Genomic DNA, 25,077 nt, shown 5'->3' with positions numbered 1-25,077 from the left:
AATTGTATTATGAAATTAAAAATGGCAGTAGTACATCCCTGTCTGATTGTGAGCTGTTCATGCAATAAGACATTTTGACAACTGTTTTATGAATGTGTTCAAACCTGACGTTTTTCTTAGGGTGAAATGGCGCAATTCTCCTCTTTATTAATTTAGGTTGTCAACATACCTATACCATAAGGTTGGACATAAGGTCCTAACGCCTCAAGCAAAGTCTGAAGAGCTGTATTTGGTCTTCATCCTTGCACTCTCTTAGCAAATGGAAGACAATTTTGAAATTATTTGTTAACATCTTTCTTTTCATGTGACCAGATTCCCATGCCTGTTTTTAATTCCTCAGTAAGAACATTGTCTACTTGCATGATCTTAATTTTCACTCAGTACATTTGCATTTTGGTTTAACTTCCTAGACTTGTGTTTGACTATGTAGTCGTATTCACTAAGTTTTAAGGTCCATCTAACAGGTATGCTGCTGGGATCATTTAAACATAAAAGCAATTGTAAAGCTGCATGATATGTAACTCCTGTGAATTGTTATCCATGTAGGTAACACCAAAAGTAATAAGTGCCAAAAACAAGTGCCAGAAGTTCCTTTCCTAGGGTGTTGTAGTTTTGTTCAACTTGGTTCAGTTGACTTTATACATAACCAATTTGTTTTTCTTTACCATCTTGTATTTTACAGCTATGTTGCTATCATCACATGACAAGATTAAAGGCAGCACAAAATTCATATAAGTCAGGTGGGTGAACTTGTAAGAATTTCTTTCAATCTGAATATGATATTCTCACAGTCCACTGCACAGACAAAAGGAGTCCCCTTCTATAGTAATTTTGTGAGCAGTTTTGTGGTGGCTACATGGTTTTCCACAAGTAATTTGTTAATCTGAGAAATTATTGCAATTCTTTAACGTACCTCGGTGCAACAAAATTGTCCACTGTGTCCATTAACCATGGATCTGGTCCTACACCATCTGCCAAAATGAAGTGGACTTGATAGTGCACTTGTGAGTGCGGCAAAGTGCACTTTTCTAATTTCAAATTTAGATTAGTATTACTAATACAAGTTACAAGATTTCCCAGTCATTCTGCATGTTTTATCATCGTACTTGCAATGACAGTTATGTCATCCAGTGTTTTGGAGGCCAAAGGGCCACCTTACATATTTGTAATGCTCAGAGGGCACAACAAAAGCAGTCTTTTTGTGATCTGTTGTTTGGGAATTTGATAGTAGCCAGAGCTCATATCTAAGGCAGTGAAGAATTTGAATTTGCAAAGGTGATCCAAAGTGTCATCAATCCTTGGAAGGAGATAAGTATCTGGTTTCATGATCTTATTGACCGCTCTCATATCTCCACAAATACAGCAAGCCTTTTCCCCACTACTGGTTTTATTTCTTCTTACTACAAGCTGCAATTGATATGGTAAGCGATAAGGTTTATGGGATATAGTCCTAGCATCACCTGTAGAAATCTCATGGTACATTGAGAAGGTTGCTGCAAGTTGTTTATGTCCTTCAAACAAACTTGCAAATTTGACTAGATTGGGGCACAATACATCCTGATCTGCCTAACATAGGTATTCAAGTTTCTTTTCAAGTTACCCTGCTATAGTTGATATAACTGAAGTAGAATTTATGTAACTTGTTCTTTCAGGATGTTTCTTACCTTGGGATGTTGTTATCAGTATTTACTTCATACACTTTGGCACATATGGTACTCCAGTGAATTTTAACAACTCTGCTTCCAAAATTATGTACACTGGTAAAAATGTACCCTCTCCTGTCTCCTGCTGTACTCATGCAAGATTACTGCACTTCACATTCATCTGTTTACCATTTAAAATTTCATTTCTTATTAATGGGTCACTAAGAAAATATATTGCACTATGAATAAATATAGACATGGATTAGGGCATTTTTTTTAATTTTTCACAGCTGTGGCTGGAAGGTATAAGTTAAGGGACCGATACACACATTGGGTTGCAGGCACTGCAGCGTAGTTATTAAGCAAACAATGCTCCAAGTCAGGGTTACGACGGCTTGAATGCCAGGAAGCATGGCCTGGCAGGCACTATGAACAAAGTTAGAGACACGTGTGGAGTACTCAAGGACAATACAGGGCACTGAAGTGCATTGAAGAACACACATGTTACATGTGAAATTTAAAATTTTCTCGGCAAACTAAATATTCAAAAAGATTTTGGGCTTGCAGCCAGTCGTCATTAGCTTCTATCCACGATATTTCAACTGGACAACTGCCAGCCATCCTCAGGTGAGCCGTATATAGCATGCAGCGTGCAGCAAGTATTCCGCACATGCGTGAAAATCGTATTGTCAGACAAACCACTCCACCCACCAGCAGCGCCCTCGCTGGTGGAACTGCAGAACTCAGGTGTCTTCGGCATTGTCAATTGCCATGGCCATCGGAGTAGTCTGAGATCTTCGTCTGGAGCAGATCTTAAAGATGATGGGGTTCCATGCATTATTTAGCTGGTAGCCATTGTCATGGTTGATAAGATTGCCAGTCATGCGAATTTCCACTGATTCTTTTATGACGGAGTCCCAAAAGGATGTTGCTGTGGCCAAAATTGTTGTCTTGTCATACTCCATTGAGTGTCCAGTGGAAATGCAATGCTCAGCAATTGCAGACTTGCTAGGCTGCAAAAGGCGAGTACAGCGTTGATGTTCAGTGCAACGTTCTTCTACTGTTCGCAATGTTTGTCCTATATATGACATGACACACTGACAAGGTATTTTATAAATTCCCGGCTTCCGCAATACCAGATCGTCTTTCACTGATCCCAGCAGGTCAGAAATCTTCGATGGTGGACGGAAAATCACTTTCACTTCAAAATTGTGGAGGATTTTTGCAATTTTGAAGGAAATATTGCCAACAAAGGGAAGAAAAGCTAAAGATTTAGTAGGCATGCTCTCTTCTTTCTCCACTCCCTGTTTCTTTGGCTTAATTGCAAGTGCCTTGCTAATTTGCTGGGTAGAATATCCATTCTCTTTTAAAACCCTCTTCAGATGGGCAAGCTCTTCAGGCAAACTATCTGCATCCGACACTACATAAGCTCTGTGTACAAGTGTTTTAAGTACACTCATTGTTTGCGATGGGTGATGGCAGCTGGACGAATTTAAATACAAATCAGTATGTGTGGGCATTCAATAAACCGAATGCCCCAGAGAGCCATCACTCTTCCGTCCAACTAGCACATCCAAGAAAGGGAGGCAACCATTTTTCTCTAATTCCATGGTAAACCGAATGTTCTCATGAATGGAGTTGAGGTGATCTAAAAACTCCATTAATTTTTCTTCTCCATGAGGCCACACTACGAAAGCATCATCCATGTACCTCCAAAAAACAGTTGGTTTGAGGGCTGCTGAATCAAGTGCTCTCTCCTCAAAATCCTCCATAAAAAGGTTGGCCACCAAGGGAGACAAAGGGCTACCCATGACGATGCCGTCAGTCTGTCCAAAATATTCTTGGTTGAACATAAAATATGTTGAGGAGAGAGCACGGCGAAACAAATCAGTGATTCCCACCTGAAACTTATTGCCAATCAGTGCCAAGGAGACTGCAAGATGTACCTTTGTAAAAAGAGACACCACGTCAAAACTAACTAAAAGATCAGAAGTACTTACGCGGGGAGCCCACAGGCTCAAAGTAAGCAGTCATATCACCATTCTGTCCGTATCTGGAAATGGAGAGAATGACGATTGTTTCAGTTACAGGACAACTGCAGTGACCATCTGCTGGTGAATTTTGATGGCCAACTGGCCCACTGAATCAGCTGCCAAGTTCTGCTGTTTGGACGTGCTAAGCTGTGGTAAGGCAGGTTTGAAATTTGCTGCTGTATCATTGTAAGGAGCAAGAGGGCAGCCAGCCTCCAATCTCTGGGTATTGTCATCCAATGGACTGTAAGCTTCCGTCTGTAAGGGCAGAACGGAGATGTGATCTCACAGCCTCCTGGGTCTGAGGCTGTCCTCAGTCACTGAACAAGCTGCCTTGGGTGGGCATCTTGAGCTGCTGAGGCTCTGGCTGCTGGCTGTTACCCTTCAGTGGTCTACATGGTGACCACAAGAAGTGCTTGAGGGAATAGCCAGTCATGTTCTGGAGGGCAGGTAGGGGACTTCCAGCTCATCCAACACATCCTGCCCGCTACACCACCTGGACCGGGACAGAACCCATTACATCATGAGGATGGAGTGACCAGCAGATTCCAGTTCTGACATTTGTGCTGACAAATGCATACATGTTGCGCCACCATCATCTGGATTAACAGAGGCACTGTGTATTCCTCAGCAGAATAGAAGTCACTGCCAAACTTGTCTGAGGCCCTGAGGTTGAGGTATTGTAACAGATATCTCCTCTTAATAAATCTTTTCTTACCTCTATCAAAATGATTTTCCCTGTACTGCCCACTGTTTTCTCAGTTTGTTTAACTTTAATGCTGTGGTATGTGATTTAGTAAGTTGTCGGGATGTGGCCATTTATTATGGACACCCTCACATCCTTATAATGTGAACACTGCCAAAATGGTGGGCATTTCACCCAGTTTGGACTTCTTGTGTTCAGAAGCTAACTATGCCTTGAAAATGGCACACAAAATCATTGCCAAAAATGCCACTGAAATCATCATGCTTCCAAAATATTTGTAATGTAAACCCATACTTTCTCCTGTCTGTTTTCATTTCCATATTCTGCAAAGCTATTGGGTGAATTACCTTTTTCTCAATCAACTCAGTTTTTAGCAGGGCCATTTTAATTCTTGATATCGAGTAGATTTTATGAACGAAACGCTTGCTTATGCACCTTTATCAATGATAAATGTAGCCTTTCTGCAGTTGATTTTACCTTGTAAAGTTACATTTACCATTTGAGCAAGTCCTACCTCCCTTACTGTATTCACTTTGTAGTGACAGAACTGCTCCCACACACATTTCTGTTATTCACATTCCTTTGAGCACCAATTTTGTTAGCTTAGCAATGCTGTAGAGACTGACAGTTTGGTCTCTCATGTTCGATTTTTCTACAGTAGGCCCATGCTGTTGTCAAACACTCAGGGACCTTGTGACCTGGGCATTTGCAACAAATGCAACACACATTGTCTATGAATGCATGTCTAGTAGGGTTTACCCTGGTGGAAGATTGGACAAATTGCTGGGACTCCTTGCATAGAAACAGCATACAGCCTGCCTTAGTGTGATCGGAGAAGTCACTTCACCTCAGCATCTACCTGTGGGCCAATCCAATGAACAAATACATCTACATAGCAAGCTTATGCTTCACTGGTAGTAACTCATTCCATTATTACTTTTCCCCAGTGCATATCTATAACATGACACAGCTTTTATTCTTGTCACCAAAATACTCTGAATCCTCTCTGTAAATTTGGCATATAGTGAAAAGTTGCTTCCTATAATAGCTAACACTGCGTATCTCCATGTCTGTCCACTAGCCCTTTTACGAGGACATCAGATGGCTTACTATTTCTGAGGCCTTCCACATAATTGCCATAACTGTGTGCCTCTCCATACAACTTTAGGTTAGCAACTCCTACCAACACTTTGTCACTCCTTGTGGACAGCTTCCATACATCTGTTAAATTTTGTATGAAAGTGTGGACATTCCTGCCCGGTTTGCCCATGAAGGTAGCTGTGAGCAAACCCATTGCAATGTCATTTACAGGGCAGTATGGAACCGGCACGGGGAACCCTGGAAATTGGGAAGTGATGGTAGCTGTGGGCGCAGTGCTATTTTGCAGTGTTGCAATTACTAATGCTTTACTAAGGCACCTTTTCAGATCGTCATTCTCCAAAAGGAGTTGACCAAGCCTTGGTTGCATGTCAGGATCCATCTCCAGCTGTCCCTGTGACATGGTGGGCATCACTTTAAACTACATAGATCAAATCAAACAAAATGTCTTCAGTGGCAGCTTTTGGGCAGCATTTGATCCCAGCAGTACCTTCTCCCTCAAAGCAAAGCTTGTGACTTAAGTTTGTTGATCGATGAATGGCATGGCAGCAGCAAGCAGCAACACAGTGGCTGGACCCCATATCAGGACAACACTGGGTCACCATACGCACAATGTGACCTTGTATGAAGGCGGCAGAGGTGCAAGGCAAGATCGATTGGCCTCACACAACTGCAGAGGTGACGGCAGCTCTGGGTAGACAGGGCAGGCAGGGCTGGATGGCCCTGATAATGGTTTTGTGCATCCACTTCTGGCTTAGTAATTTGTGTGTGGCACCTCAAAACTGGAATTTGGCATCCTGTTTCTGATGCCATTTCTGCACCCTCTTAGAGGTATAGTCAAGATTGGAAAGTAGTCTGTGTTTGTAATTAATAGATAGTGCTCAGATTTAGATAAAGAAAATGTTTACACAGGAGAATCATATAAACATAGTATTGTTGGACCATCACACAGACTCCCATATGGAGGACATAGTAATAGGCATCCCTGGCATAGAGAAGCAACTGAAAAAGTTGAAAACAAATGAGCCACCAGGTCTGGATGGAATACAAATTCAGACTTCCAAAGAGTGCTCCATGTCATTTGCTCCTTACTTAGCTGGAAATTATCACGAATCTCTCCACCAGTGCAAAGTCCCAAGAAATTGGAAAAAGTGCACAGATGCCTCTTATATGTAAGAAGGGTAAAAGAACTGACCCACAGAATTACAGTCTAACATCCATAATTCGGTTTGTAGTAGAATTTTTGAACATATTATCTGTTCAAATATGATAAAGCTCCTTGATATGGAAAAGCTCCTGTCCATAAGGAAACACAGTTTTAGACATCATCACTCACACAAAACCTCAGCTTGCCCTACCCTTTTTTCACATAATATCCTGAGAATTATGGATAAAGGACAAGAGGTGGATTCCATATGCTAGATTTATGATAAGTATTTGACATGGTGCCCTGCTGCAGATTGTTGACAAAGGTGTGAGTGTATGGAATAGATTCCCAGATATGTGAATGACTTGAAGACTTCTTAAGTAATAGGTCCCAGTGCATTGTCCTCAATGACAAGAATTAGTCATAGGTATCAAGAACACAAAGCTATTGTTTCCCAAAGCAGAGAACTGGCACATAATAGGTTATTGTGATGCAGACTGATGTCAACCAGTTGATTGCTGTCACATCAGCTGATAGGTGATGGATGAAAAAGTGGCCTTTTGTAAAATTTTAATAATAAAAATTACTCACATTGAAGACCTGGGGGCACCTTGTACAGCGCATTGCAGTTTGAAAATTGTAACCGCTGGGAGCAGTATGCTTCATGTGTCAGGCCTAATTTAAGGAGAGTAAGTGAATAAACAAATGTTTTTGATTCTGATAAAAGATAGAGAATTGGCCTTCAAAAATTTTGTTCGAAATGCTGACTACCAGCTTCAGAAGATACTTCCCATCTGCTATGTAAAGACTGAAACACACATTCCAGTATTACATCAGAAATTCAGTGCAGGCAGCAGGCATCTCATATCAGATCTAGTCAATATGCCCTAGTAAATAATGTCTTTTAGCTTTATCAAGAGAAAAAAAATGTGAGAGGGTCCAATTTGGTAAACAGGCCAGCCCAAGTAGAAGTCTCCTTTGTTCAAACCAACCATTGGAAATGGTTGGTGATGACAAGTTGCAGTACATCATGCAGTATCATATTGATGCTGCATGTTTCTCCTGACCTGCAGTGGAATGTCATCTAATATCTGAAAGTTTGGCTGTTGGGAAGATGAGATACATTTGACAATCTATTCTATGAAAACAGAGCCTATGATCTAATAGTTCACAATTCCATGTCACATATTTACTCGCCTAGATTAGGATGTAGATGAAGATGAAATGGGAGATACGATACTGCGTGAAGAGTTTGACAGAGCACTGAAAGACCTGAGTCGAAAAAAGGCCCCGGGAGTAGACAACATTCCATTGGAACTACTGACAGCCTCAGGAGAGCCAGTCCTGACAAAACTCTACCATCTGGTGAGCAAGATGTATGAGATAGGCGAAATACCCTCAGACTTCAAGAAGAATATAATAATTCCAATCCCAAAGAAAGCAGGTGTTGACAGATGTGAAAATTACCGAACTATCAGAGTAATAAGTCACAGCTGCAAAATACTAACGCGAATTCTTTACAGACGAATGGAAAAACTGGTAGAAGCCGACCTAGGCGAAGATCAGTTTGGATTCCGTAGAAATATTGGAACACGTGAGGCAATACTGACCCTACGACTTATCTTAGAAAATAGATTAAGGAAAGGCAAACCTACATTTGTAGCATTTGTAGACTTAGAGAAACCTTTTGACAATGATGACTGGAATACTCTCTTTCAAATTCTAAAGGTGGCAAGGGTAAAATACAGGGAGCGAAAGGCTATTTACAATTTGTACAGAAACCAGATGGCAGTTATAAGAGTCGAGGGGCATGAAAGGGATGCAGTGGTTTGGAAGGGAGTGAGACAGGGTTGTAGCCGATCCCCGATGTTATTCAATCTGTATATTGAGCAAACAGTAAAGGAAACAAAAGAAAAATTCGGAGTAGGTATTAAAGTCCATGGAGAAGAAGTAAAAACTTTGAGGTTCGCCGATGACATTGTGATTCTGTCAGAGACAGCAAAGGACTTGGAAGAGCAGTTGAACGGAATGGACAGTGTCTTGAAAGGAGGATATAAGATGAACATCAACAAAAGCAAAACGAGGATAATGGAATGTAGTCGAATTAAGTCGGGTGATGCTGAGGGAATTAGATTAGGAAATGAGACACTTAAAGTAGTAAAGGAGTTTTGCTATTTGGGGAGCAAAATAACTGATGATGGTCGAGGTAGAGAGGATATAAAATGTAGACTGGCAATGGCAAGGAAAGCGTTTCTGAAGAAGAGAAATTTGTTAACATCGAGTATAGATTTAAGTGTCAGGAAGTCATTTCTGAAAGTATTTGTATGGAGTGTAGCCATGTATGGAAGTGAAACATGGACAATAAATAGTTTGGACAAGAAGAGAATAGAAGCTTTCGAAATGTGGTGCTACAGAAGAATGCTGAAGATTAGATGGGTAGATCACGTAACTAATGAAGAGGTACTGAATAGGATTGGGGAGAAGAGAAGTTTGTGGCACAACTTGATTAGAAGAAGGGACCGGTTGGTAGGACATGTCCTGAGGCATCAAGGGATCACAAATTTAGCATTGGAGGGCAGCGTGGGGGGTAAAAATCGTAGAGGGAGACCAAAAGGTGAATACACTAAGCAGATTCAGAAGGATGTAGGTTGCAGTAGGTACTGGGAGATGAAGGAGCTTGCACAGGATAGATTAGCATGGAGAGCTGCATCAAACCAGTCTCAGGATTGAAGACCACAGCAACAACAACAACTAGATTCTATCTGACAAAGTCAGTCAAGATACATAGTAAATGTGGTGTATCTTATGTTAATGCTCAGGTACAAAAATTAGGACTGTTTCTACAACTGTATCCATACAGCTCATGATGGAGAGAGACACAATGTAGATAGCACTTATGATGATGGAGAACACAAAGGACGCTTGGCAGACGCATGTCACTTCCATTAGAACATTAATTTCATCCTCTTTATCGGTCACTTGTTTGGTACTGTTGCATTTTCTATGTATTAAACTTCCATTTTCACATAATTTATTGAAGAGATTCACAAATAATTGTTATGATGGTTGATATCTAGAAGGATATTGCTACATGTGCAGAGCACAACATTGAACATTCTTTCCATATTCTTCTTACGCCATTAACATGTTGGCTTTTTAAGCATTGGTATATATCACCTTCCACCACATCCTACTTCTTGAACTATCACAAAGTGACTGTCAAAGAAGTGTAATGTTAAGGAATCATACATATGACCATCATAGCCTCATAACAGAGAGGCTGAATGGAGCAAACAGCAGTCTAGGAGGAACATCAGTACAATTTTTGCTTTCTTTGCATTTCTTCAGTGAAGACTCACTTGCTCAGTATGAGCCAGAAACATTGTAGGCCAACTAACTGTAGAAGCCAAATATTAGCTGTATGGTAAATATTTTCTCTGTAGATTCTGGTCTTAATCCATCCATGTCAATCTCCATTTTATGATGACCACTGCCAAGCTGTGCCTACTCTGGCTGCTCTTTGCCATTATGTAGTCACTGAAAACTTCATTACCTAACTAAAAGTAACTCTGAATCTCAGAAAATTTCAGAATATTCCTTAATGCAACACCTTATTTTCTTTGATAAACAGATATGATCTTGCCTTCTGTTTCAGGTAACACATTAAACCTATTATTCTTGGCAGTTAGAATATCTTTGTATTACATTATTCTCATTTCACTAAGTTGGTTCACCCTTCAACACAGTTCATATTTCATATATTTTTAAATTCAGTTTGAAGGGCACAAATGTATTCAGAAATTCTGGTGTTCTTCAGCACTGTCTGTTGATAAATTGGGAAATGTTATTTCTGATCACTTCTTAACTTGTATTATGACTATCTGCTGCACCCTACTTTCTTGTTCAACCAAATATTATTTTGCCTTCTGTTACAGATAATACACTAAACTTATTTATGACAGTTTGAATGTCTTTGTCTTACATTATTTCCATTCCACAAAATAAGTCCTCCTTTTAACACAGTTAGCTCATGTTTCATAATTGCACAAATCTACTAATAAATTCCAGTGCTTTCCAACATAGTCTGCTGATCAGTGGGAGAAAGTCCTTTATTCCCTTTTTACTTTGCCATTGCAGTTGTCCCAATGAAATTCCAAACTGTAAAATTCACATACTGTCCCCAAATTGATAAATCTGATGGCAACATCTTACCTTGTGAAACAAAATACGAAAGTTACAGTGGTGGAGCACATGAGACTACATTGCACATATTTTGAAATGGTAGGTGACATGATACTCCTTGGGAGACAAGACACATTACTAATGTCTTTTATGTGCAGAATTAAGTCTTCATACACATTCATTGCCCCATAAAATTAACCATTTATAATAATTTTCTGTGATTTACTGCCATTCTAGTGTATAATTATTGAGAGTTGATGTGAAGTTATATCATACACAGTGTTTGTTATAGTGGTGACTACTTCATTCTGTAAGCTGATTTATTTATTTTTAAGGTATGTTTTTTCATTTTTTGTGTAATGTTATTACAAGACTAATCAAACAATGGAATGTAACAATACCAGAGTAGGAAAGTTGCTACTCACCATTTAGCAGAGATGCTGAGCCGCAATAGGCACAACAAAAAGATTCACACAATTAAAGCTTTAGCCATTAAGGCCTTTGTCAGCAGTACACACACACACACACACACACACACACACACACACACACACACACACACACAAACACACATAAATGCAACTTGCACACACATATGCAGTCTCAGAGAGCTGAGACCACACTGCGAACAGCAGCACCAGTGCATGATGGGAGTGGCGACTGGGTGGGGGTAAGGAGGCAGCTGGGGTGGGGAGGGGGAGGGATAGTATGGTGGGAGTGGCGGACAGTCAAGCATTGCAGTTTAGACGGAGGACAGGAGAGAAGTTACGGAGGGGGGAGGGGGTAAGTAGTGGAAAGGAGACAAATAAAAATAAAAATAAAAGAAATTAAAAGACTGGGTGTGGTGGTGAAATGACTGCTGTGTAGTGCTGGAATAGTAAAAGGGAGGGGGCTGGTTGGGTGAGGACAGTGACTAACTGACTCTCCTGCCCTCTGTCTAAACTGCAACACTTGATTGTCCGCCACTCCCACCATACTATCCCTCCCCCTCCCCCCCCCCCCAGCCTCCTCCTTACCCCCACCCAGTCACCACTCCCATCATGCAGTGGTGCTGCTGTTCGCAGTATGGTCTCAGCTCTCTGAGACTACATACGTGTGTGCAAGTTGCGTTTATGTGTGTGTGTGTGTGTGTGTGTGTGTGTGTGTGTGTAGCTGACAAAGGACTTAACGGCTGAAAGCTTTAATTGTGTGAATCTTTTTGTTGTGCCTATTGCGACTCAGCATCTCCTCTATATGGTGAGTAGCAACTTTCCTTCTGTGGTACTGTTATTACAAGACTGTAGCATATTTAGTAATTGTAGCATATTTAGTGATTGTACATGTTAATGAACCTTTTTTTCCTGATAGGTTGCAGCACTTACCTTAGATTTTAGATTTTACAGAACTTACGAAGCTAAAAGGAGTGTGTGATTGAACAGAATTTACTGTAATATTATGATTGGTTCTAATATTCAAAATTTCTTGACTACCAGCATTGGCATCTTGTTCATATATGGCAACAGACATCTGCCTGCTTTTTTTTTTTTGGCATCAAACAAATTTATGCAGTCATAAATTTTACTGCCCTTTAAAACCTTATTTTTTATAATGATATCAGAGCTGTGTGGCTTTTTAATGGCAGAGCTGTATCTCAACATTGATTACAGAACTGAAATATACATCATGTCATCAGATGTATGTAGACTCAAATTTAGATTGTAGTATGAGTATTTATTAATATATTCTGAGAATAGTGAAAATCAGAACATCCAGAACGAATTAAAGAAATTAATCCTATTTGGAGGATATTTAGAACAGAACAGCGGCAATGTGATTACATAGAGATTGTCTCTTATTCTGTAGCCAGAAAAGTCAGTATTGTGCCAGTCTCAGTCACTGAAGAGCCAGCCTCAGTCACTGAAGAGCTCATCATCATCATCATCATTTAAGACTGATTATGCCTTTCAGCGTTCAGTCTGGAGCATAGCCCCCCTTATACAGTTCCTCCATGATCCCCTATTCAGTGCTAACATTGGTGCCTCTTCTGATATTAAACCTATTACTTCAAAATCATTCTTAACCGAATCCATGTACCTTCTCCTCGGTCTGCCCTGACTCCTCCTACCCTCTACTGCTGAATCCATGAGTCTCATGAGTAACCTTGCTTCTCCCATGCGTGTAACATGACCCAACCATCTAAGCCTGTTCGCCCTGACTGCTACATCTATAGAGTTCATTCTCAGTTTTTCTTTGATTTCCTCATTGTGGACACCCTCCTGCCATTGTTCCCATCTACTAGTACCTGCAATCATCCTAGCTACTTTCATATCCGTAACCTCAACCTTGTTGATAAGGTAACCTGAATCCACCCAGCTTTCGCTCCCATACAACAAAGTTGGTCGAAAGATTGAACGGTGCACAGATAACTTAGTCTTGGTACTGACATCCTTCTTGCAGAAGAGAGTAGATCGTAGCTGAGTGCTCACTGCATTAGCTTTGCTACACCTCGCTTCCAGTTCTTTCACTATGTTGCCATCCTGTGAGAATATGCATCCATTACTTTCGTTTTGGAGATGCTAATCTTCATACCATAGTCCTTACATTTCTGATCTAGCTTTGAAATATTACTTTGCAAACTTTCAATCGAATCTGCCATCACAACTAAGTCATCCACATATGCAAGACTGCTTATTTTGTGTTCACATATCTTAATCTCACCCAGCCGGTCTATTGTTTTCAACATATGATCCATAAATAATATGAACAACAGTGGAGACAGGTTGCAGCCTTGTCTTACCCCTGAAACTACTCTGAACCATGAACTCAATTTACCGTCAACTCTAACTGCTGCCTGACTATCCATGTAAAGACCTTTAATTGCTTGCAAAAGTTCCATAATCTTGTAGAACAGACAATAACTTCCTCCTAGGAACCTGGTCATATGCCTTTTCTAGATCTATAAAGCATAGATACAATTCCCTGTTCCACTCATAACACTTCTCCATTATTTGCCGTAAGCTAAAGATCTGGTCCTGACAACCTCTAAGAGGACTAAACCCACACTGATTTTCATCCAATTGGTCCTCAACTAATACTCGCACTTTCCTTTCAACAATACCTGAGAAGATTTTACCCACAACACTGATTAAAGAGATACCTCTGTAGTTGTTACAATCTTTTCTGTTTCCATGTTTAAAGATTGGTGTGATTACTGCTTTCGTCCAGTCTGATGGAACCTGTCCCAACTCCCAGGCCATTTCAATTATCCTGTGTATCCATTTAAGACCTGACATTCCACTGTATTTGATGAGTTCCGACTTAATTTCATCCACCCCAGCCGCTTTATTGCACTGCAATCTATTGACCATTTTTTCCACTTCCTCAAATGTGATTCTATTTTCATCATCATTCCTATCCCATTCTACCTCGAAATCTGAAACATTACTGATCGCATTTTCACCTACATTGAGCAATTCTTCAAAATATTCCCTCCATCTGCCCCAGGCATCAACAGGATTCACCAGCAGTTTTCCTGACCTGTCCATAATACTTGCCATTTCCTTCTTACCTCCCTTTCAAAGACTGCTAATTACACTCCAGAATTGTTTTCCAGCAGCTTGACCCATAGTCTCCAACCTGTTTCCAAAGTCTTCCCACGATTTCTTCTTGGATGCTGCAATTATCTGTTTGGCTTTGTTTCTTTCTTCAACATAACTTTCTCTGTCTACCTGGGTTCTGGTATGTAGCCATTTTTGATACGCCATCTTTTTCCTTTTACAGGCTGCCATGACTGTATCATTCCACCAAGCTGTTTGCTTCATCCTACTTTTACACACTACTGTTCCAAGACATTCTTTAGCCACTTCTAGTACTGTGTCCCTGGACCTTGTCCATTCCTTTTCCAATTATTGTAATTGACTACATTCAACTAACTGGTACCTTTCTGAGATCGCTGTTATGTACTTGTGCCTGATTTCCTTATCCTGAAGTTTCTCCACTCTTATCCTCCTACATATGGACCTGACCTCCTGCACTTTCGGCCTCACAATCCCAATTTCACTGCAGATTAAATAATGATCAGTGTCGTCTAAGAATCCCCTGAATACACGTGTGTCCCTCACAGCCTACCTGAATTCCTGATCTGTTATTATATAGTCAATGACAGATCTGGTTCCCCTGCCTTCCCAAGTATACCGGTTAATGTTCTTATGTTTAAAAAAGGAGCATCTGAAGAAATGAAAGCAAGGGTGCTTATACTTTCTCAATGTTGGAAAGTATTATATCAGCATCAACAATGAGGTCATTAAAGACAGAGCACCAGTTCAGAATGTTTCAAGGATGAGGAAGGAAATCAGTAGTGCCCTTTCAAAGGAATTGTCAGAATTTTCCTGTATCAATTTAGGGAAAGCATGGAAAACCTAAATCTGGATGGCCGGTTGCAAATAATAACCATCATCCTCTGAAGAGCATGTCCATTGTGCTAACTACTGTGCCACCACGCTCAGTACATGTGAATTCTGGTAGGAGAGAATGACTGGTCTCTATGAAATGAGTTTGTCATACTGTGATGTTTTAGCTAACAGAGTTCATTCCGTTACAGCAGCAATGCGTATTGGGAAACAATCAGTATAGGAATATTGTACATGGTGAGAAGTGGTTACTTGATCGTGAAATGTAATCACACACAGGCAACAACCACACTTTCAGAAGGCCCTAATGAATGAACTTATAATTTTGTCTATGTTGTGGAATAGCACTCAAGCACTGCAACAGCTGGGAATCTGCTCACATTGGCAGTTTTGGCATCTTATTCCTTTCTAAGTGTGTTGGCAAAACATTGTGTTTTTGGACAAGTTCTGCTTCAGTCTGTTTTGCATTGTTGTCTATATATGTGGTAAGACACTGCCATGATGAACACAGTATGGCAGTTTACATAAATTGAAGCTGGAATGGGGAGAAAGGAAAGGAAAGGGAAGGAACTATTGATATCAGCTTTGCAGAATCAGTGGTGGGGAGTGAAAATGTGTGTCAGATCAGGATTCAAACCAGGATCTCCTGCTTACTAGGCACTTGCATTAAACACTGTACCTTCCAGACACAGTGTTTATCACAATGATGTGGACTATCTCAGGATTCCTTTCGGCCGACTCACATTCCCACCTAGTCCTAGTCCATGCCCTTGATGCTCACACTACTTTGAGATTCCCACAGGACATTGAACATAATTGTGCATCCACACTGAAGCTGGTGGATTCATTTCCCATTGAGGCAAATCAATTATGTAAATGCATGAGGTCAGATACCACGCATTTGTTCAATGTGGCAGCTTGCATTGTTGAGTGGCATAGTGGACAAATGCCAAGTGTGATGGTTTTAGAGCCTGAAATAATAGTTCTTCCGGCATATTTACATACTGTATTTCACCAGTTACTGCTAGCCACATGTGGCAGCTTTTTTTGAAGATCAATGCATTCCTTTGTTTCCAGTGCCTTCTCTCTCTTTCTCTTTCTCTTTCTCTCTCTCTCTCTCTCTCTCTCTCTCTCTCTATACTCTATTCCATGGTGTTTACAAGTGATCAAATGATGACTTTAGTACATGTGTTTCATGCCCTATTGAATATACACAAGTCAGAGATCATATCCAATTCAGCTATGCTTGCCATTTGTGTAATGTGGCACTTATAAACATATATATGCTGTTTGCCCTGGTAATTAGATGTTAGTTAATTTGTAAATAGATTACAGGCATTATAATCCTAAGACAATGGTTTTCCTTGCAGTCATTACTTGTGGATACAAATGAGACATCACGCCTTCGGTTTTTCATGGATCTTCTAATGGAGAAAGGTCTTCCAGTGATGCTTGTTGGAACTGCTGGGTCAGGAAAGAGTGTTATTGTGGCAGAAAAGCTGAGTGCATTGCCAGAAGATTACATTGTTACAAATGTACCATTCAACTTTTATACCACATCTGAAATGCTGCAAGCTGTGTTGGAGAAACCACTTGAGAAGAAAGCTGGACGCAATTATGGGCCTCCAGGCAGCAAACTCATGGTGTATTTTGTAGATGATATGAATATGCCTGAAGTGGATACCTATGGCACTGTGCAACCTCACACATTGATTCGTCAGTACTTTGACTATAGACACTGGTATGATCGGATCAAGCTTTCTCTGAAGGACATTCACAACTGCCAGTTTGTTTCCTGCATGAACCCAACAGCAGGCAGTTTCACTATCAATCCACGGCTTCAACGCCACTTCAGTGTTTTTGCTGTGAGCACTCCCTCACCTGAGTCCCTATTTCATATTTATCATTCTATTCTTAGCCAACATTTGGCTAATCCTATACTGAAGTTTAATCCAGCCATTCTGAAGGTAACTCAAGAGGTGGTGAATGCTGCTCTTTTTCTCCATGGCAAGATGGGAGCCATGTTTCTGCCGACAGCTGTGAAATTCCATTATGTTTTCAACTTGCGGGATCTGTCAAATATATTCCAGGTATGTCTATAATTTTGCAATAGACTGCAATTCGATATAGATAAAAATATGTATACTTTTCAATTAGAAACAAATATAAGCACAGACAGACAATCATAAAATCTGTAGCATTTTCACTCAGAAGTTTGATTGGAAGAAAGAGGAAAAGTATGGAGGATATAAGAGCAATCAGACATTAATTAGGGCTCTTGTCTAACATAAAAAATTCACCAGTAGCGTTTGACAGATTAACAATAGATAAGATTTGAAGGCAAGAAAAGTATTGCTTGAAATATACTGAAGTTTGACCAATTCATAAAAAGGCCAAACAAGATGAAATGGGGAACTATAGGCCTTTCTCATAGCTACCAATTTTTTTAAAAAATATTTGAGAGAGCTGAATGTGATCAGATAGAAAATTATAATTCACCCCACAACACTGTTTCACACAATCATTATGGTTTTAGGAAAAGCTGCAGCACAATCCATGCAATAAATGAATTGGTCACAAAAGTTAGAAGTTGTTTCAGTAACAGAATGTGTTATCAGACATCTTTTGTGACATTACCAGAACTGTCAGTACTGTAAACTACGGCCGGTGTCTTCAATAACTGACAAGCTATGATTTTCAAGAGAAATCTCTTAGTTGGATGTCATCATACTTGAAAAACAGGAGACAAAGAGTACTTTTTAATAACAGTGGCAATAAATTCCTTTCTGGCAGGAAACGCATACTGTCAGGTGTTCCACGAGTTTCAGTATTAGGACCACTACTATTTTTGTATTATATGTGACATTCAAATGAAACCCAGTCACTAGTATAAAATAATAGTAACCATTTTATTAGCACAAAAATGTAGCTATACACAGTACACATACTCAAAAATAGTCACCAAAACTGTTAGCACATCGATCCCAATTCAACACCAGCCAGTCGATTCCATCCTTGAAGAAGCTAGTAGGCTGCTATCGGAATCAGGCCTGGACCCAGTCACACACTTTGTCATCCATTGCAATTCGATGTCCGCAAATAGCTTGTTTTTGGGGTCCAAACACATGAAAGTCACAGGGTGAAAGGTTGGGACTGTATGGTGGATGTTCCAGCATTTCCCACCGAAACTGCTGCAATGTCGTCTTCACTGCACTGGCTGTGTGTGAGCTGGCTACCAGTGACTCACACCCCTCAAAGAATCATTTGCGCCATTCCACAACACTTGAATGACTCAGACTGTACTCACCATACACAGCCTTCTTCTGTCAATACATTTCATGTCCTCCAACTGCCTCCGCCGCCAAAAATCGAATTACTCCTCATTGTTCCTGCTTACTCGCCTTCGTGTTTGGTAGTGGACGATAAGTTGTGTGACCACCTTTTCTTCAGCATGAAACCACACTGGCACTAGCAACATCAAACGGTGTGCACGCATCAGTCTCTCTACCAATAGATTGGCGCCACCATATCTGCAGTTACGTGGCTCCACATTATGTGTAAGTCAAAGGTAGACACACTGAACACATTTCATTTTAATGAACTTCATACATCAATGACACACCACACTGTGTTCAGGTTCAGGCGTCCTTTGTGCAGATGATTCAACAGCAACAGTCTGCTGTAAAACTGATGACAACTTAATCCACCTTACGGAACAGGTACTTGGGGAAATGGAGGCAAGGGTCAAAAGTAATAATTTGAAATTAAACTTTGCAAAAACAGAAATTATTCATTTCACCACAAAACAGTCAGCACAATGTATAAGTGGTATGAGCTATGTGAACAAAAAATTGGATACTGCAAGCTATGTCAAATTTCTTGATGTGTTAGTAAATAAAAATATGGTATGGAGTTATCATGTAGACAGTATAATGAGTTGACTGAAGAGTCCTGTGTATGTCATGAATGTCTTATATAGTATCACTGATGTAACTGTAAAATACTTTATATTATGCATATATTGTTTCAGTAGTTAAGTATAACATAATTTTCTGGGGCTCTGAGAAAACTAATTTGCTCAGAGTCTGTAGACTACAAAAAAAGATCATCTAAGTCATGATTAGAGCTAAAGAGAAACAACACTGCAAACGTTTATTTGAAAAGTTAGATCTAATGTCCCTTCCAAGCATGAATATAGTGAGAGAAAAAGTGAAATGTACAACTTTTTGAGGGCAACTGCTTCTTGCATCAGTATGAGAATGGACGAATGGCAAGCTACAAGTTACCTAACCACGGACTACAACTTTATGAAAAAACTCTGCATTATATGGGCATGAATCTGGAAGGGGAAGTGTGACCCAAATCTATAAACATACTGAAAGAGACCTGGGAAAATATTTAAAAAGTAAATGCTATTATATTGTAGAAGATTTCTTGAATGATGACCATGTAATAAAGTATCTACCTAAAAATGTAACACCACATATGTTATAACCATAGATTATTAGTTTTTAATCATAACCATATAGAGTAATATCTGTCTGAAGAAGCAACAACATATGTATTGTAGTCCGCAGCTCATGGTCTCGCGGTCGTGTTCTCGCTTCCCGAGCATGGGGTCCTGGGTTCGATTCCTGGCAGGGTTAGGGATTTTCCCCTGCCTCATCATTCATGGTGAGTTTGAACTGAGGAAAGGTTGGGAATTTGTACGGGCACTGATAACCGCATAGTTGAGTGCCCCAAAACCCAAACAACATCATCATATGTATTGTAACTTTACATTAAGTTTATTAGTCTGCATATACATTTACAATTGACAGGTTAGCTAAGTCACAAGTTTTGATTGTATGAGACACTATGGCTATTTCAGTTTTGATTTTCTGATTCCAACACATTCTCTTAGGTCAAAAGTCAGTACTTGAACACCTTGACACCGGAAATCATTAAGTGTACCATACACTAGACAGTCAGTTGAATAGCCTCTGAGTAGAACACTGAGGATTGTTGGTACAGGAATCAGACTGCCATTTGGTATTTTCTGTAGCAGTCATTTTCATAAATGGAATTGACTGTAAGGCTTTCTCAGTATGTTTTTCTGTGGAGAAGGTCTTGAAGACCAGTAGAAGAACTAAAGCCTTCTTCCTGATGAATAGGTTTATGAAGATGAGGCAATGACCTGAAATCCCCTGTATTAAGTATATTGCACTAAACACAACAACTGTTTAGGTATCCATATCTATTGTGAACCTGAGCATCTGTCGCCTTACATGCACAAGTATTTTCACTAAGTGTTACTTCACCATTTTCAAACAGTGAGTCCAGGAAACTCATGGACTTCACTAATCAATTCAGAGAAGTTCTGAGATGGCTTTTGCCACAGTATTAGCACTTTAAAACAGTAGTTACTGTTAGCTGGCAGTTATCACGTGCCACATTTATTGCACTGCTTATGACTGAAACACATGCTGCTGATATGTCATATAAGGAATTTATAATATTGATTTCAAGGCAAATGCCCTATCTGATTAGTAGTATCTGGACGCTCCTACATAAAGTGGAACTGACCACTAGATGTCATGAAAGGCAGACTCATCAGTGTAAAAGTAGGTGGGGAGTATTGTGTTGTCAGTTGAGAAAGAGTTACAGCAGAATTGATCGGCCATGAGAACTCAGTAACTTCAAACTTAGACTAGTCAGTGGATTTCACCTGAGTAACAAATCCATCAGGGATATTTCAACACTTCTAATGCTGCCCTTGTCAACTGCTGATGTGATTGTGAAGTGGAAGTAGGAAGGAACAACTACAACTAAACCAAGACCGGGCAAACTTTATGTATTGACTCATGAAGACCCTAGAGCATTGTGGAGAGTGACTGTAAAAAAATTCATGAAATCAACTGAAGAAATCACTTGTGAGGTCCAAAGTAGGGTCTATTACTAATAATCCCTCTTAACACAATATCTTTGTGTAGGGAGTTAAAAAGAATGGAGTGCAATGTTCGACCAGCAGTATTTTTGGAAGTAGTTGATATATTCCTTGTGATCCAAATGTCAGCTCCCACCTTAGGAACTTTTAGTTAAACAGCAGTAAACCTCCCACCCCTTGACTCTGTAAGGAATTGAACTCCCACTTATAAAACAGTTTCAAACTTCAGATTACATTACATACGAGTTAAATATTTGATGTCATGCATGTAAGCAAGAAAATGTTCAAAAAATGTTTGAAATGTATTTTCAAAGTTAATTGGAAGTCACTAAATGCTCTCATTCTCAAATACTGGATTAATATAGTCTGGGTCATTTCTGCAACATGATTGACACTGCCACAAGACTTATACACTGTTTCTAACTGTAATACTTGACATACTGTGAAAACTTTGGCATTGGATTATACTTCTTAATGAGTAGGTTTTGACAGAATTTTAAAATCTTTAAATTTGATCAATAATTATGTAAAACATTGAAGATCAAATTTTTATTGCGTCTGGAAGCGGGTAGATAGCCAACCCATAACAGTGTCCATGCACTATGAACCAGATTAGCCATTTAGTAATATAGATAAGTGTCCCAGTCATTACAGATTGGGCCTTGTGGGACTTCAGTTCAATTGCTCTCAATTTAATCTGTTGATAGGCTCATTTTGTAATTTTTATAGATTCCTTTATTCAGGATCACAAATGAAAAAAATGGTTCAAATGGCTCTGAGCACTATGGGACTTAACATCTATGGTCATCAGTCCCCTAGAACTTAGAACTACTTAAACCTAACTAACCTAAAGACAACACACAACACCCAGCCATCACGAGGCAGAGAAAATCTCTGACCCCGCCGGGAATCGAACCCGGGAACCCGGGCGTGGGAAGCGAGAACGCTACCGCACGACCACGAGATGCGGGCGATCACAAATGAATTTTCCTAAGTAGCATTTCAGAAAATTATGTTCAGTTGCTTTATAAGCAGTTACTTTCAAGGCAGATAATTACTTATGAAATAGGTTGGTACATAAGTCCATAGCATTTTTTCAGAAGTTTAATAAACACAACAGATACACATAACAGAAACTTTGGTTATCGATAATATACATTGGTGTCCAAAATTAAAACAACAAACAAAAATTTTGCAAAGTTGCTTTTATTTTGCTACAAAACAGTATTGACAGGTACAGTTAAGTAGAAACAATATAAACAATTAAGAACATAAACAACTGCAACATGCATAACGGTAGGCAAAAATGTTCTTTTTTTTTAACAAATTTGCACACACACATTCCAACAACTGGTTAAGGTGCTCAGTATAGAGTGTGACCACCTCTGGCAGCAATACTGGCCTGACAACAATGGAGAATGCTGTAAATGATGTCATCAGTCTTATGTTGAGACAATAATGCCCCCTCTTCCTGCAGACCTGCTCGCAGTTTTGGAGATTGGTTGGTGGATGCTGATGTGATGCAATCCATCTCCCTAGTGCATCCCAGACACACTGTGTGGGATTCAAATTGGGAGGGTAAGCAGGCACATCAAGCATGCAATATCTTCCGTTTCCAAGAAACCGTCAGCCACCCGTGCTCTATGAGGTCGAGCATTATTGTCCATCAATACAAAGTCTGGTCCCACAGCATCTCTCAACAACTGCAGATGAAGTCCCAAGATTTCATCACGATACCTGATTGCAGTTAAACCTTGCCAATTCACCTTTACAATTTCCTGAAGATGGGTTCAGATGGTAAACATGATTCCTGCCCACACCATTATGGATCCTCCTCAATATCGGTCTCTTACCATAGTGTTACAGCCCCAAAATTGTGTTCCACGCTGTCTCCAGATGCGAATCCATTGAGAGCAGCTGTCCAGACTAAATTGGGACTCATCTGTGAAAACAACATTGGCCCACCATTTGACCGTCCAGTTGACATGTTGATGACTGAGCTCTAGACGTTCCCTTCTGTGAATACACATCATAAGTTGACTTACAGCAGGTCCCTGACAATAGAGGCCTCTCATGGGAAGCCTTCTGCACACCATTTGCCTTGATACAATGTGTCCACTGGATGCTGCGGGCTCACACACCATTGTCGTGCACTACTAAGGTGGTACTGTCATGCCCCTACAGCCAAATAATGGACCTCTCTTCTGAAGTCACTCCTAGCCAGCCCTGCCCTGGTCTTAGGAATACAGTTTCGGTCTCTATAAAGTGTTGCCAAATCTGAGAAACAACAGAACGATTCACATTAAGCCATTGGGCCACATCAGTTTGTGGCTGTCCTGCTACCATCCTTTTAATGGCCCACCCATGCAGAAAGTCTGGTAGGCATCTTCTCTGTGCTATACTACACTATCTGTGAATGTGTACAGAGTGATTGTGATGTAGGGTACTGGCAAACACTGCCTCGTTTTGTAGGTGCCCTGATGTCATCATTGGCATGGTTGTCCATTGACTGGAACACCATCTTCCGTGCAGAGCATATTTGTACAGACATCTGGTTGACAGTTTGTATGACTATATCATGAATTAGACACAGGAAGGGGAAATAGCAGTTTGTTGCTTTAATTTTCAACACCAGTGTATTCTCCTTCACTATTTACAACAATCTGCCAATGCTAGGATAACTTTTTCATTCTCCTGACTGTAGAAATCTTGTGGTTTTGAGGCAAAGAACTCATTGAGCCAAGTTTGGAGAGCATTTCATCTGCAAAGGAAAACCTAGAAGGTTGTTGAGCACACAGCGTAAAAGGTGTCTGAAGGCACAAGATCAGGTGAATAAGGTAGGTGCGGAATGACTTCCCAACCCATCTCCTGTACAATGCTTTTTGTCAGTCTTAACAGAATGCGGGCAAGCATTATCATGGAGTAGTATCACATCATTCAGTCTTCCTGACCATGTTGCTGGCAATATATGTCAGCAGTGATGGTGGCCCCTCTTTTGCAGATGTGTCTTGGTCTTTGTACAAAGAATTCCTACTTTGTTTGGGCTCAAGCATTCCTTTCTTTTCCATATGTTAGCATAAAGACACCATTTCTCATCACCAGTAACTGAACAGTATAGGAATGGTCGATATTGTTCATGAGCCAGTCGATGGTAAGCAGTCAGATATGCACATATGGCCACCTGTTGATTTTTGTGATTTTGGCTTAGAGCATGCGGTACCCATACACCCAAGTTTTGAACCTTCCCCATTGCATGCAAATTTCACATGATGGAATGATGACAGTCAATCACATTTGCCAGTTCTTGATCATTGTGGATTAATGCGTTTAAATGGTCTTCATCAAAGCCTGAAGGTCTCCCTGAACATGGAGAGTCACTAATGTAAAAATAATCCTTCTTAAAATGAAAATAGCATTTTCTTGCCATGCCATGCCCTGCCCAATGGCATTATCCCAATACATGGCAGAAATGTTTCTGTCTTCCTCCACTGCTGTCACCCCTCTATTGAACACAAACAGAAGAATGTGTCAGAAATGTTCTAATTTCTCCACTTGGCACTCCATTTTCTAGCTTCCACAGCTCCATTCATTATCTCCAAATGACAAAATGGTAATATGTAAACTCTTATAGTAACAGTGAACAACAAATAAAAAATTACAATCAAAAAATAAACCCATAAGAACCATAAAACCAATATGCAAAATAAAAACACTAAAAACTTACACACCAACCTCATATACTGTCACTGTTATGTGATATCCCACATTTTGACTTGTGTGAACCTTAAGTTTTTGGTTCCGCTATAGTTATATCTGCATAACTGAATAGTAATGTTATTCCTCATTATGACTGGTTAATTCTGTCATACACTCTTATAAACCATCAGTTTTAAGTAGAACAAAGTATTACAAACATGTCAACGTCCAATATTTCGTTTCCTGTCATCAAACCCCTTG

The 25,077-nt window shown here is 40.0% G+C and overlaps 1 protein-coding gene across 1 annotated transcript in view; it reads left to right on the top strand.

Moving 5' to 3' along the window:
- LOC126092703 (dynein beta chain, ciliary-like) overlaps positions 1-25,077 on the top strand; it is an 863,310-nt gene that overhangs the window by 690,441 nt on the left and 147,792 nt on the right. The window contains 1 exon segment of the mRNA XM_049908426.1: positions 16,565-17,284. Within this exon segment, the coding sequence (XP_049764383.1) occupies positions 16,565-17,284 (720 nt within the window).

Source organism: Schistocerca cancellata, chromosome 7, assembly GCF_023864275.1.
Source record: "Schistocerca cancellata isolate TAMUIC-IGC-003103 chromosome 7, iqSchCanc2.1, whole genome shotgun sequence".
Classification (NCBI taxonomy): domain Eukaryota; kingdom Metazoa; phylum Arthropoda; class Insecta; order Orthoptera; family Acrididae; genus Schistocerca; species Schistocerca cancellata.
This window is presented reverse-complemented; position numbering and strand designations above follow the sequence as displayed.